This window comes from Arachis ipaensis, chromosome B02, assembly GCF_000816755.2.
Source record: "Arachis ipaensis cultivar K30076 chromosome B02, Araip1.1, whole genome shotgun sequence".
NCBI lineage: Eukaryota > Viridiplantae > Streptophyta > Magnoliopsida > Fabales > Fabaceae > Arachis > Arachis ipaensis.
Window position 1 is genome coordinate 105,584,620 of NC_029786.2, and position 13,593 is coordinate 105,598,212.

General features: G+C 30.8%; 3 protein-coding genes across 5 annotated transcripts; 1 reads left to right on the forward strand and 2 right to left on the reverse strand.

Annotated features, from left to right (window-relative positions):
- Positions 3,705-4,775, reverse strand: LOC107627993 (transcription factor DYT1). The gene is made up of 3 exons (XM_021114063.1): positions 4,154-4,775; positions 3,913-4,089; positions 3,705-3,834 (listed from the first exon to the last, which is right to left on the reverse strand). Exons 1-3 carry the CDS (start codon positions 4,328-4,330, stop codon positions 3,754-3,756), a joined length of 435 nt encoding a protein of 144 aa, XP_020969722.1. The 5' UTR covers positions 4,331-4,775; the 3' UTR covers positions 3,705-3,753.
- LOC107626249 (pentatricopeptide repeat-containing protein At1g55890, mitochondrial) lies at positions 5,261-6,881 on the forward strand. Its single transcript, XM_016329087.2, has one exon. The coding sequence runs from the start codon at positions 5,404-5,406 to the stop codon at positions 6,574-6,576; it is 1,173 nt and encodes a 390-aa protein (XP_016184573.1). The 5' UTR covers positions 5,261-5,403; the 3' UTR covers positions 6,577-6,881.
- On the reverse strand, positions 7,942-12,719 carry LOC107626247 ((3S,6E)-nerolidol synthase 1). 3 transcript variants are annotated; one of them, XM_016329086.2, is made up of 7 exons: positions 12,485-12,719; positions 11,800-12,064; positions 9,477-9,849; positions 9,183-9,404; positions 8,831-8,969; positions 8,505-8,753; positions 7,942-8,422 (listed from the first exon to the last, which is right to left on the reverse strand). In XM_016329086.2, exons 1-7 carry the CDS (start codon positions 12,641-12,643, stop codon positions 8,090-8,092), a joined length of 1,740 nt encoding a protein of 579 aa, XP_016184572.1. In that variant the 5' UTR covers positions 12,644-12,719; the 3' UTR covers positions 7,942-8,089. The 3 variants fall into 3 exon arrangements, with proteins under 3 accessions (XP_016184572.1, XP_020972216.1, XP_020972217.1); XM_021116557.1 differs by having other exon boundaries at positions 11,800-12,070; positions 12,485-12,705; XM_021116558.1 differs by having other exon boundaries at positions 11,800-12,081; positions 12,485-12,590.

Genomic DNA, 13,593 nt, shown 5'->3' on the forward strand with positions numbered 1-13,593 from the left:
TATTATTTCTTAATTTTTTTATTTAAAAGTGATATTTTTTATCAAAAAATAAAATAAAAAGATAAACGCACTGACCCGTTTAACCCACCAAACTGACCATAAACGGTGCGGATTGAAAAATTAAGATCCGTGAATGAAACGAGTTTAAACGGTCCAACTTATTTAACTCACGAGTTTAACAATCCGGACCTGAATGAGTCAGACTAGCCCATTTGACCCCGGTGGCTTCTTTCTATCTTTTTAACGGTTTTTTCCATTGCAAATTCTATACCCACAATAAGTCGTTCCGCAATCCATATTCGTTAATAACGTAATTTTTATCAACAACTAGCATAAACAACTCTGAAAATAAATCTTTTAACCCCCTTAATGAATTATTAGGTATTATGTTAATTAATGAAGGATTACTATTTATATTCATAACATTTTCTATGAAATCTTCTTAGAATCTTAGATCAAAACTAATTCTTTTTACGTACTCTTTAACTTAATTCTTAATAATAATGAGTTTAGAGAATATTTCAGAACAAATAGTAATTATATTTGGTAAAATATTTTTTAAAATTTAAAATCATAATAAATATAAATATAAAGATAAATTTAGATATTATTAATATATAATATTATATTTTTTAATTTTAAAAATTATAAACTAATTTTTAAAAATACCACTAACTTTTAAAAACTATAAAAAAAATACGTAATTTTTTTCTATCAAATACAAACCAATAAAATATTTATGCTTTAAAAAATAGAGTAAAGTATCGTTTTTGTCCCCAACATTTGGGGTAAGTCCTATTTGTGTCCCTAACGTTTAAATCGTCCTATTTATATCCTTAACATTTATAAAGTGATTCAATGTTATCCTACTATCAATTATACTAGCAAATCAGATTATATTTTTCAATTATTCTCACTTGAATGTATTCATTCTCAATTAGGTCTCACTTGGATGTGTTTGATTTTAATATTATACCCATTATTTGTGTTTAGATTCAATTATGTCCCTAGAAAAGTGAATTATGTAAATGGTTGTAGGAATTAGTTTCAACATTTGATGAGCTATTTTTCGGAGTAGATCATCGATTCTATCCTAGACATTTGTATTCTAACTTCAAGAAGAGATTTTTAAAATTCAAACTAAAGCGCTCATGATGTGTAATTGACGGCAGGATAACATTGGATCACTTTTACAAAACGTTAGGGATACAAATAGGATTTACCCCAAACGTTGGGGACAAAAACAATACTTTACTCTACAAAATATTATCAAACCAAGTCATATATAAATACTAAGATTTCTGTGTTAAGTTAGCTCAATCAAAATCAATTAGACCATTAATATATAGAAAGTTAGATATGTGTATAAAACTAACTAATAAATAGAATATTTTTTAGAAAGTCACTTTCACGGAAACGTCAAAATATGAAAATATTTTTGCTCCTTCCTTCCAATTACTACATTCCAATTTCCTCACAGCAGACGGTTAAACTGCTCCTTTTTCTATCATTTAATGATAAGATAGTCTATGGGGCGAATAGATAGGTCGACCTCATTTGATACAGATTAATTAAGGTACAATAATTTTTGGTACAGCACAGCTAAAAGAAATGGAGGTAATCAACATATCTAAAGCAAAGATAACATTAATTTTTTGGGTAACAAGATAACATTAATTCAAGACAGTAGTAGAAAATTTTAGGCCGGTGTTAGAATTTAGAATATCAGAAGAGCTATTGAAGGTGATCTATGTATATAAGTATATTGCTTCAAAACGCAACATATTGCCTCAATAAATACACTGTAGTGAAGGCATTGAATTCAAGGTTTGGTGTACTAGATTTATTTGGCGGGGTTTCATTGTTCTTGGCTTCCTTAGTTTTCGTTTTGTTCTTTTAATATATTTTTATAAATTTAATTAGGTGAAAATCTAGGTACAGTCAACTTCACGTGAAGTTAACAGTTGAGAGACGTTAAATAATTCGAATAATTTGACTAAATTTTTATCTAACGGTTCTCAATTATCAATTTAACGTGAAGTTAACTGTATAAATTTTTAGGACATATGTTAAGATTATTAATTTAAAAATTATAAAATTTAAACTTTTAATATATTTATTAAAATTCTACTCACAATAATTATTATCGGTGGAATCAGCTTCATGTTTCGGGTCTTTTACACTGTATTTGGAACAAAAGAAAACTAAGAAAGAAAATAGAGAGAATGAAAATGAATAGAAAACTTAGTTTTTCTTTGATTGGATGTGAAAGGAAATTGGATGGAAAAGAAAAAGATTGACGTGGGACTCATGTTTAAGTTTTCACTTCACTTATGCAAGAAAATTGAAAAAATTTTGTACATAAGTATAATATTACAAATTTACTCTTTATGTTATATTAATATATTATAATTTTTATATAATATAAATAAGGATATTAATGTAATTTTATTTAGGTATCATTTTCTCTCTTTTTATTTTTCTTTCTATCCAAACAAGAAAAAATTTTCTTTCTACTTTCTTTCCTTTTATTTTCTCCTCATCCAAACAATACAAAAAAATTAATTTTTTCTTCTATTTTCTTTTCTCTCATTTTCTTTTCATCCATTTTCTTACCATTTATTTTTCATTTTGCATCCAAACAAATCCTTAAGGAAATGGTTTTTTTTTTTTTTTTTTTCAATAAAGAAATTGTTTTTGAAATCCAAATTTTAATGTAACATGAAAGCACACAGAAAAAATACCTTCGAGAAATAGTGGGTTCCAAAAATCCAATATCAACCAAGACAATTGGATTCGATTATCCTGTGACCTAAAAGTTAGCCCATAGCCCAAAAGAAAAAAAGTGATCCCACATTTTTTTCTTAAAAAAACTGAGTTTGTTTATTTCTAATTGTATAGAATATTATTTAAGAGCCCCAAAAAAAAACCTATTCAGGATGTAACCTCAAAAAAGATTTTGAGGCAAAAAGTTCTTTTAAATTTTAATGTTCTTTTTTAGTTGATGCCTAGATCAAATGGCAAATTAGATTGCTTCTGAATATAGTTACACTTACACAGTTACACTACACCCCCGACAAATAAAAAAAAAAAAAGTTACACCAAGTTTAAATCTCATCACTCGGATAAGGTTTAAAAATCTCATAGTGTGAGTGTGGGAGTTATATAATGATAATTTTTTTTTTCCTTTTTAATGAAAACTAAATATGTACCTAAAGTCCTAAATAAATATTTAAACCCAAATTTCATGTGTAATCTTGGGTGTAGATTCAAATAGCTAACATTTAATTTGGATATATTGAATTCATTTTCCTATATAGATGCATGTATGTATGTACTATGTACTATGTACTGTTTTATTGAGGTACTCAACACCTCACTTTTGCAACTGAGCAGTAACTAGACAATGCTGATTCTGCTACTACATCTCTATACGCTTTAAGCAGTCACAGACTCTTCTCACTTTCTAACCCAACATCATCGTGTTTTTATTCTATTTAATTATTAGAAGTAACTACCTATAAAATTTCTCTAACTAGGAATATATATTTAATTTGGTCATTTCGCTTCATTTTTATTAACGTGCTTAATCTAAAAAAACGGACTTTAATTGGAGGAAAAATAAATGAGCTTCTTGTAGTTTCTGAATTCTCTGCTAACAAATTTTATAAATTATTATTGCAATAATAATAATACTCTCTTAATAAGTTAATTCATATCATGAATTGATGAACAAATGAACAAGTAAAAATGTCAATAGGTGTGTGTGGAGTTGATAATATCTAGCATCAACTCTTTGGTTTGCTGAACCACAAGGGCTTCACCATCCATGCCCTGAAGCATAAGATTGTGAGTAAGGTGATAGAGCATAGTTGCTGAAATGAAAGGAAATAATGGTAGATGACTACTCACCTGTATAGAAGCTGTGATCAAAAGTGCTCCTTTCATGGTTGTAACATTTGTGTCTATGAGCTCTATGCCAAACGAATGAATGGCATCCATCAACTGTGTGAACCTTCCCTTCTTCTTCTCGATGATCAGCTTCAACCACAGCTTCTTTCCATCAATGTTGGTCACTCTCACCTCTTCCTGTAAAACAACATTATTATAATTGTACTTGTAAAGGTGCCAATTGGAAAAAGCTAAGGTTAACCTTTATCCCCCATTCTTTCATGGCTTCACCATTGTTAGTCTCATTAGTCTTTGGTTCTACAAGTGTTGTCTCCGATGTTGCTTCTATTTCCTGAAGCTCTCGGGTGAGACTGTCAACTTTGTCTTTAAGGTTCTTAATGTAAGTGATGGCATCCTCAATTATTGTTGCTTTGTTCATCTGAAGAAATCAAAAGCAGGCTTCATAATGAGCAGAGAATTACAAGAAAGCATTGGGTAATTAAAAGAGAAGGGTTAAGGTGGTTGCATTTGTGATGATGGGGACTAAGGAGCGCAGCATCAAGAGCCTGTCACTCAGCTTCTGTCTCCTCCTCCTCTCAGTCTCAAGGTTCTTGGATTTGTACACTACTGTGTCATCAGCATCATAGTTCCTCCTTCCCATCCTCCCCCTCTTGTTGATGCTACTGTTTTCAGCATTGAAATATAACTCATCTACAGACACTGTTAGCCTATTATCATATAGGTTTCCCATTCTTGGAGCAACTTTTCTTAAGAAACAAATTAAAATGCTTCTCACAAAGCAATCATGTCAGATCAGAGATGTTGTTGTATATTTTGGCGTGTGTGTGTTTTATGGGGGGATTTCATTTGGTTGGTCCAAGAGTTAACACACCTTATTCTTGTGAGAGAGAGAAAAAGTTGTTTTTTTTGGGTCATAAAAGTGTCATGAGAAATCAAATTTATTTTAAAATCAATGTACACTTGAAAATAAAAAATTGTAGAGCTTCACAAGGTAAAAGTATAACATTAGATCATTAATGAATTAATGCAGTTTAGTTAGTGGCCTATAGATGAATTAATTTATTTGTGGTATTTGTGCATCTACATGAGCAAACAAAATGTGAAGTTTGGGAACTGAGTGATGTGTGGCAGTTAGTCCTTGTTGACTGCCAAAGTACGATTGACTGAGGTTGTTAGAGCAAATGGCCACATCCTTGATGCCTTTTGCTTCTTAGAAAGTTCCAAGAATTTTTGTTAAGTACATCAACATGATATAACCCCAACTTGTCATGTGCTGTACCTACTGTGAGTAGTCTCCTTAGCTTTCCTCTCATGTTATGCTCATGTTATCCTCTGTTGGGCCAACACTCTGATCTGAGCCCAATAAGAAAATCAAAATGGGCCTTAACATGATATGATCCAATACTCATTTACTGTGAGACTGAGACCTAACATGAGTTCTTCCGCCACCCTCCAATTCTTGTAGCGAAAAACGCTCCACGCTCCACGGCCATGTATCGTCGCGTTCTCCACCGCAGCCTCTGCACGGCCACACAATCCGCCACCACCTCCTCCGCCGCATCAACAACCAGCATCAAGGCAATATCTCAGGACCTGTACAAGGAATCGAACTTCAGGCTACTCGTGGAGAAGTTCAAGAAGGCCTCCGACCTTGAGCGCTTCCGCAAAAAGACTGGCATATACGAGGACACCGTTCGCCGCCTCGCCTCCGCCAAGAGATTCAGCTGCGTCCGCAACATCCTCGACCACCAGAAGAAGTACCCGGAGATCGACAAGGAGGGCTTCTGCTCCCGCATCATCACGCTCTATGGGAAATCTCGCATGTACCGCCATGCCCGCAAGTTGTTCGACGAAATGCCCCAACGAAACTGCACTCGCACCGTGCTCTCCTTCAACGCCCTCCTCGCCGCGTACCTTCACTCTCGCAAGTTTGACCTCGTCCACACCCTTTTCAAGGAGCTTCCCAAGGAGCTCTCCGTGGAGCCTAACTTGGTGTCCTACAACACCCTCATCAAGGCTTTATGCGAATCTGGTTCTTTCGATTCAGGGTTGGAGATGCTTGACGAGATGGAGAAGAAGGGAGTGAAGCCTGATTTGATCACTTTCAACACGCTGCTTGATGCGTTGTATGCAAATGGTCGTTTTGAGGATGGGGAGAAGCTGTGGGTTTCGAAGCGTGGGAAGGGTATTGCACCTGATATCAGGACCTGCAATTCGAGGTTGATGGGGTTGGCTCTGGAGAAGAAAACAAAGGAAGCCGTTGAGTTCATCGAGGAAATGAAGAAGGATGGTGTGAAGCCTGATGTTTTCAGCTTCAATGCCTTGATTAAGGGGTTTGTGAATGAGGGCAATTTGGATGAAGCAAAGAAGTGGTTTGGTGAGATTGGGAAATCTGAGTTTGATCCTCATAAGGTCACTTATGCCACACTTGTTCCTTTCCTGTGTGAGAAGGGTGATTTGAAAACAGCACATGAGGTGTCTAAGGACATCTTCAACCATAGGTTGCGTGTTGATGGGTCGTTGCTGCAGCTCGTGGTTGATAAGCTGGTGGCCGAGTCTATGGTTTCAGAGGCGGAGGAGATTGTGGAACTAGGGAAAGCAAATAAGTATTGCCGCTATAAGCTAAATTTGCCTGGACCAGCAGAGGAAAAGAAGAGCGAGTAGAGTAGAGTAGAACCCTTTTGTGTGTGTGTGTGTGTGTGTCTTGTGTCTACCGTTAATCTTGCACTTTATTTGATGTTCTGTCATAAGTGGTGAATTTGCCATTGCCACTAAAAATGGCTTAATACGTTTTGTTTAGCATTCTGAGATCAGTAAACTGATTGCTTGAAAATGGCCTTTGCTGTGCGATTGCGCTGCTCCTTTTAGGTCCTTAGGTATTAGCCATCAAATGAATTATTCATGCGAACTTGGCCTTATGAGTAATTGGTTATGTCCCAAAGAATGAAAATGTCTTCAGTCTCGTGGCTCTGACATATGGCTTTTTTACACCTACAAGAGCCAAAGTAAGTTTGTCTTCATTGATACACCATATATCCTTATGCAGTTATGCTATCTCTTAACATTTTTCTCTACTTGGCATTGGCAAAGATGCAATTCCATGGTCGTTTCTTAGCTCCCTCACTTTGTCTTTCAGTCGAGTTGAGTTTCCAGCCTTGAATTTTGACTACAAGTCTAGAAGTGATGGTTTATGTTCAGAAATATTCATTTAAAAATAATTTGGCAGATATTAGAGTTTTTATTTTTTGAGAATGCTCTTTTATAATTATATTATTTTGGTCTGATATCGGCTGGAGAAGAATAAGAATCTCGTTTCATCTTTCAGCCGGAGAGTAAAGGCTATCGTTGATTAAGATAAGAGATTACCATAAAATTATTTGGTGGGTTCCACAGTAAGATAAGTTATTGAACAATGTTTTTTGTTTAAATAAATACTGTTCATTTTTTCTGCATTTTCATTCATCATCCTTTGTAAAGTTAATGCATTTTACAAAAACTAAGGAATCTCAAATCCGTCCTTACCAATCGCAAATCTAACAACCCAAATTTTGTCTTTAAAATAATAAATCTTTCTAGACCAACATAATAATGATAATAATAATCCTTTATAATTCATGTATATACCTTGTTTTTGGTCCTGATGTATTGCATGGTCCACAGTGAATAAAAGACCAAGATAGATATTGATGTATTTCATAATCTTCAATGTCGTGTGTGACGTGCCCAACTAACTATAGACAATAGACATTTCTTTTATAATTCTGTGCATTTTATAACAACCAAATGAAGAACTTAAGATTGCCTGCGTCATCATTGCCAGGGTAAGCGGAGCATGACCCCACGTGGCATTACAGGAGGAGTCAACCTGCATATTAACTATGGGCAACAATCCATTGCCCAATTAAAATAAGGATGTTACAAATATTTGTCCTAAAAATATATTTGTCTAAAGATACTATAAAAAACATTTTTATTATTAAAAATATTGTAACAAATTTATTATTATATTTTAAAATAGATTTTTAAAAGATAAGAAAATATTAATTTTCCAAAGAACTTTCATTGCTTATTTATTGTACATGGCTCTCGAAACAATTTACAATACACTTGAGCTTATATTTACTGTATACTTTTAGAATTATTTTATTCATGGATCAATCTTTATCCTATGGTTGCTTCAGGCAACAACTGTGGCGTGATCTTGTGGAGGAGTAGCTTGTAGGTTAGCACCATTGTAGAGCAAGGACTTGACATGCTCCTCTAGCTTTGATGGGCTATCGCCATCATAGCTGTACATGAGAGGTACCATGCGAGCAGCATTGAAGCACATTCTAACAAAAGACGATGGTAATTGATTTTCCGGTGCTAGCAATTCCTGGTTAAGTCGTTTCCATTCTTCTGAAATTCGATGACTGATATGCTTTCGTGTCTCTTCAATTGAAATTCCAGAGTGATCCTTTATGTAGCATTTTATGTACGATCCATCACTAGTATCATCTTTGTTAGATTCCTGCAGCAGTGAAAAATATAAAATATGTATTGATAAAGAGAAAGAGAGAAAACAGAGTTTATGTGATGGTGGTGATAATTACGTTGTGGCCTTCCAAGTCATCACATAGCCTAAGAATTGTGCTTAATGTGGATATAATGGTTGGGAATTCATTCATTAGAGTCACATTGTGATTGGTTAATCCCTGACCCATGGAAAAGAAAGCATGGACAAGGATCACGTGCACCCCTGTACTCACTCTACCAATTTTCAAATACTCCTCAGCACTTGGTAGATTCCCTGACGCAAACCATTTTGCTTCTTCCAGGAATGCATTGAATAGTTTTACCCACTGCAACATTATCATGCATGCAATAATTAATAATTAATTACTTGTATTTTCGTAGCAAATAATTAATATTTTATTACCGATTTTACTAAGGTGCTTATTGGATTCAATCCGTGTTTGATATAGGTCTTGAGCGCAAACTCGTTAGTCACTTCGTAAAGAGCCTTAAAGCACACTTTCATGCAATTTGGTAATTCTTCCATGGCTGCCAAGTCCCACCTACATATCAAATAATCGTGTTTTAATTCTATATATATATATTGGTGAAAACTTAAGTGTCGACTTCACAAGTTGATAACTGAGAACTGTTAGATGAAAATTTAGTCAAATCAGTCAAATTATCTAACAGCTTTTAGTTATCAACTTTACGTGAAATCGACTGCACCTGAGTTTCTACCGTATGTATTTGTATAAAACATCATGTACATATACCTCTCGACTGCATGAGTGAAAAGGGTGAGTTCATGGATGCTTCCACCATAACAATCAAAGATATCATCGACGATGTAAATTAAGGACAAAGGTTTAGTGAGGTCAACTCTTTCTTGTGAGAAGCGTGGACCAGAGAGACATGCCATGGGCCACATGTACCATTTTATTGCTTCATCTCTAACAAACTTCAACTCCTTCGCCAAACCCAAATCTTTCCACCACCTATATTAAAATGACAATTACTATGTATGTATATAGAGTAACGTGAATTAATAGAAAGCAAAGGGAACTGACTTGGAAACTTGGAGAATTTCCTTGAGATGCAAAGAGTTAACGAGTTGGGTATCTATTTGAGACAGTTGTTGTAAAGAAGTAGTCCACGGTGCATTTCCAAAAAGTTGTAAGGTTTGAGGAATGAATCGTGGAAGAGTTCTATGAATTGGGAAGCGCAATGTGTGTTGAATAGATTTGGCTTGAGGATGATCATGAAACCTTGAAGCAATGGACCATAGGTACTGCCGGCTAAACTCCTCTGCTTCATCAAGAAAATACTCCCCTGGAATTCTTAGTTGAGATGCTTCGAACAAAGCAATTAACTCATCTATGTCCTCGTATAATAACGTATGTTTGAGCTCGCCTTTAGTGTTACGGTATTCATCAAACACGTCTATAAGATGCAACAACATGCATGATTAGCACCACCATCTTAGACTAGCATTACAACATTAAACAATATTGTCATTGCGGATAAATTTTCTAGAATAACATATACGGGGTAAATTATTCAATTTTTCCTTTTCTTTTTTCATATTGTCAGATTCGCGACGAATTAGTTCTTAACATGTTGGGTTGGGCGATACATTAAAAAAAAAAAAAGACTAATGAATAAAGTAGTGAATAATTAAAAGCAAAAGTAAGGAGACAATCATTTTTAGTAATGTGAAAGGAGACAATCATTTTTGGTTAACTAATATTAGTATTTTTTAAATTTTAAAAAATTATTAATTTTTGAAAAATTTAAAATTTTGAATTTATAATTTAAGAATTTATGTTTAAAAATTTATGATTTATGATCTAAAATTTAAGATAAATAAAATAATTTAAAAAATTAACTGAAATAAGTTGAAAAAATTCTCTCTCTAACATTAATATTTATATTTTTAAAATTATAAAAATTATTATTTTTTAAAAAATTTAAAATTTTGAATTTATAATTTAAGAATTTATGTTTAAAAATTTATGATTTATGATCTAAAATTTAAGATAAATAAAATAATTTAAAAAATTAACTGAAATAAGTTGAAAAAATTCTCTCTCTAACATTAATATTTATATTTTTAAAATTATAAAAATTATTATTTTTTAAAAAATTTAAAATTTTGAATTTATAATTTAAGAATTTATGTTTAAAAATTTATGATTTATGATCTAAAATTTAAGATAAATAAAATAATTTAAAAAATTAACTGAAATAAGTTGAAAAAATTCTCTCTCTAACATTAATATTTATATTTTTAAAATTATAAAAATTATTATTTTTTAAAAAATTTAAAATTTTGAATTTATAATTTAAGAATTTATGTTTAAAAATTTATGATTTATGATCTAAAATTTAAGATAAATAAAATAATTTAAAAAATTAACTGAAATAAGTTGAAAAAATTCTCTCTCTAACATTAATATTTATATTTTTAAAATTATAAAAATTATTATTTTTTAAAAAATTTAAAATTTTGAATTTATAATTTAAGAATTTATGTTTAAAAATTTATGATTTATGATCTAAAATTTAAGATAAATAAAATAATTTAAAAAATTAACTGAAATAAGTTGAAAAAATTCTCTCTCTAACATTAATATTTATATTTTTAAAATTATAAAAATTATTATTTTTTAAAAAATTTAAAATTTTGAATTTATAATTTAAGAATTTATGTTTAAAAATTTATGATTTATGATCTAAAATTTAAGATAAATAAAATAATTTAAAAAATTAACTGAAATAAGTTGAAAAAATTCTCTCTCTAACATTAATATTTATATTTTTAAAATTATAAAAATTATTATTTTTTAAAAAATTTAAAATTTTGAATTTATAATTTAAGAATTTATGTTTAAAAATTTATGATTTATGATCTAAAATTTAAGATAAATAAAATAATTTAAAAAATTAACTGAAATAAGTTGAAAAAATTCTCTCTCTAACATTAATATTTATATTTTTAAAATTATAAAAATTATTATTTTTTAAAAAATTTAAAATTTTGAATTTATAATTTAAGAATTTATGTTTAAAAATTTATGATTTATGATCTAAAATTTAAGATAAATAAAATAATTTAAAAAATTAACCGAAGTAAGTTGAAAAAATTGACTCTCTAACATTAATATTTATATTTTTTGCTTTTGTACTTTAAAAATTTTAACTTTTTAAGGGAAAAACATTTTGAAAAAATCCCTTTAATAACTAAATAATTGAGTAGGAAAACGTGTGTTGCATGGCATGGTTCCACACCTCAATAATTTGACTATATTTGGGATAATTAAAGTCATTTGATATGTTGGCTAAAAGTAAAAGTTATGGCTTAAAAGAGTGAAAATGACATCACTAAGTAACCTGTGGGAGCGTAGTAGCCTTGTTGTCTCAACAAACGAAATTGAAGCGCAACTCTTGACAGCTTTTGACGACGATGATATTCATTGCTTCTCTGAGTTTGAAGATATTTATTTTCAATTGTTGCTGCAATCTCATCTTCAAAGTGGTGCTCAATGCCTAACCTTTGGATGGAGTCCACCATTGACAAGCATTCTTCTGCGTTGCTCATCATCAGTGCACGCTTCACTTTCTCCACCACTTCACCATGTCTCACTTTTACGCTTTCCTGAAACTTATAAATCTCTATCAAATGCAGAAATGAGGAAGGAGTCAAAAAGAAGTTTAGATCTTTTCCAGAATTTCACTCTAAATAGCACACATGAGTAAAAGAGTTGTATATACTTACATATATTTTTTGGATATATGCACTACTATTTTCTTTTTTGTACATTTCTGTTTTAGATTTTTTAATTTTTTTTTATTAAAAGTGATTTATAAGAAGGGAGAAAAAAATAAACTTTTTTATCTTTTATAATATAAAAAGAAAATATAATTAAAAAATGCAAAAAAAAAAATGGTACAAACATCAATTTTTTTTTTTTTTGAGTCATCACTTTTGTTCCATGATACAGATCAGTGAATTAATTCATTATTTAAAAAGATCGAAGATTAAGAAAAATAAAAGGAGAAAGTCAATTTAATTTACCTTGAGTTTTAAATTTTCCGGAAGATTATTTATAGTTTCGTTGAATACGATAGTAAAATGGGTTTTACTACGGCAACGGCTCCAATAGTCATGGTTTGGTTTGTTGGGTGAAAATGATATCTGATTGGAGAAACCAAAGGAAGAGTAAGAGATGGCCATAGATATATACTATATTAAGGTTTGTGTATTAGTGTATATAAAGGAATTCCAGGAGTGCAGAAAATAAGGATACATAGATACCCTATTTATAGATCTGCAACCAAATGGGTACATCATGATTAAAACGTTTTCAAAATTTTCAATTTTTAGGAAATAAAAAAATAAAGGACGATTTAAAGGTACATATTAGTTTTGTTAACTAACTTTTTTTTCTTGAAAAGTATAAGATTTAATTTTTAATATTATTGTGTGCTTGTTAAAATATATATTTTTTTAATTTTACTAATAATAACCTGAACACATGTGTTCTTAAAATAATGTTTGGTAAATTCATTTATCAGTTATCAACTAAAATCCAATATATGTAATGACGTCATCACTCATTATGATGATCGGCAGACATGAAGGTTTGCATGGGGAGCCCGCATATGGATGACAAATAATAATGGAGAGCCATTTCGTATGTTTTGCTAAAATCATGATATTTAGAAAAAGAATAATTACTTTTTGGATTCACAATATCTATCCCTTAAATTTTTTTTTTCTTATTAGTTTACGTACATTATTTGTCATTCTAATATTTGAAATATAAAATATTTATTAAATATTTCTTATTTTTTCCTGTATAAAATGGTAAGTTCAATAACAATAAATATTCGCACCACATATAATAAAAGTATTTTATTTGGTAAATAATTGAATTTAATAATTAATTATTGATTTTAAATATTTTTAAATAATATACAAATAACTACCGCAACATATATTATTATAAGCAAGATAAGATATTTGTGGCGGAGGCGTATTGCTTGAGTTTGGTAGACTTTATATCAAGACCTAATTTATCTTGATGTGCTGTTTTCGGAAGTCTATTAGAGTTTTAGTAGATTGCAATTTGCATGCACGATTTGTTTTTCGAAGAAAACTATTATTTTTAGAGTTTAAATATT

What these genes read in the sequence shown, in the direction of transcription:
- LOC107627993 (XM_021114063.1), bottom strand. Translation starts at nt 4,330, where the DNA reads ATGAACAAAGCAACAATAATTGAGGATGCCATCACTTACATTAAGAAC. An exon ending in TGAAAGAATGGGGGATAAAG is followed by an intron (nt 4,090 to 4,153) that starts GTTAACCTTAGC and finishes GTTGTTTTACAG; the next exon opens with GAAGAGGTGAGAGTGACCAA. An exon ending in TGATCACAGCTTCTATACAG is followed by an intron (nt 3,835 to 3,912) that starts GTGAGTAGTCAT and finishes CTTATGCTTCAG; the next exon opens with GGCATGGATGGTGAAGCCCT.
- LOC107626249 (XM_016329087.2), top strand. Translation starts at nt 5,404, where the DNA reads ATGTATCGTCGCGTTCTCCACCGCAGCCTCTGCACGGCCACACAATCC.
- LOC107626247 (XM_021116557.1), bottom strand. Translation starts at nt 12,643, where the DNA reads ATGGCCATCTCTTACTCTTCCTTTGGTTTCTCCAATCAGATATCATTT. An exon ending in AGGCTACTACGCTCCCACAG is followed by an intron (nt 9,850 to 11,799) that starts GTTACTTAGTGA and finishes TGCATCTTATAG; the next exon opens with ACGTGTTTGATGAATACCGT. An exon ending in TTCACTCATGCAGTCGAGAG is followed by an intron (nt 8,970 to 9,182) that starts GTATATGTACAT and finishes TTTGATATGTAG; the next exon opens with GTGGGACTTGGCAGCCATGG.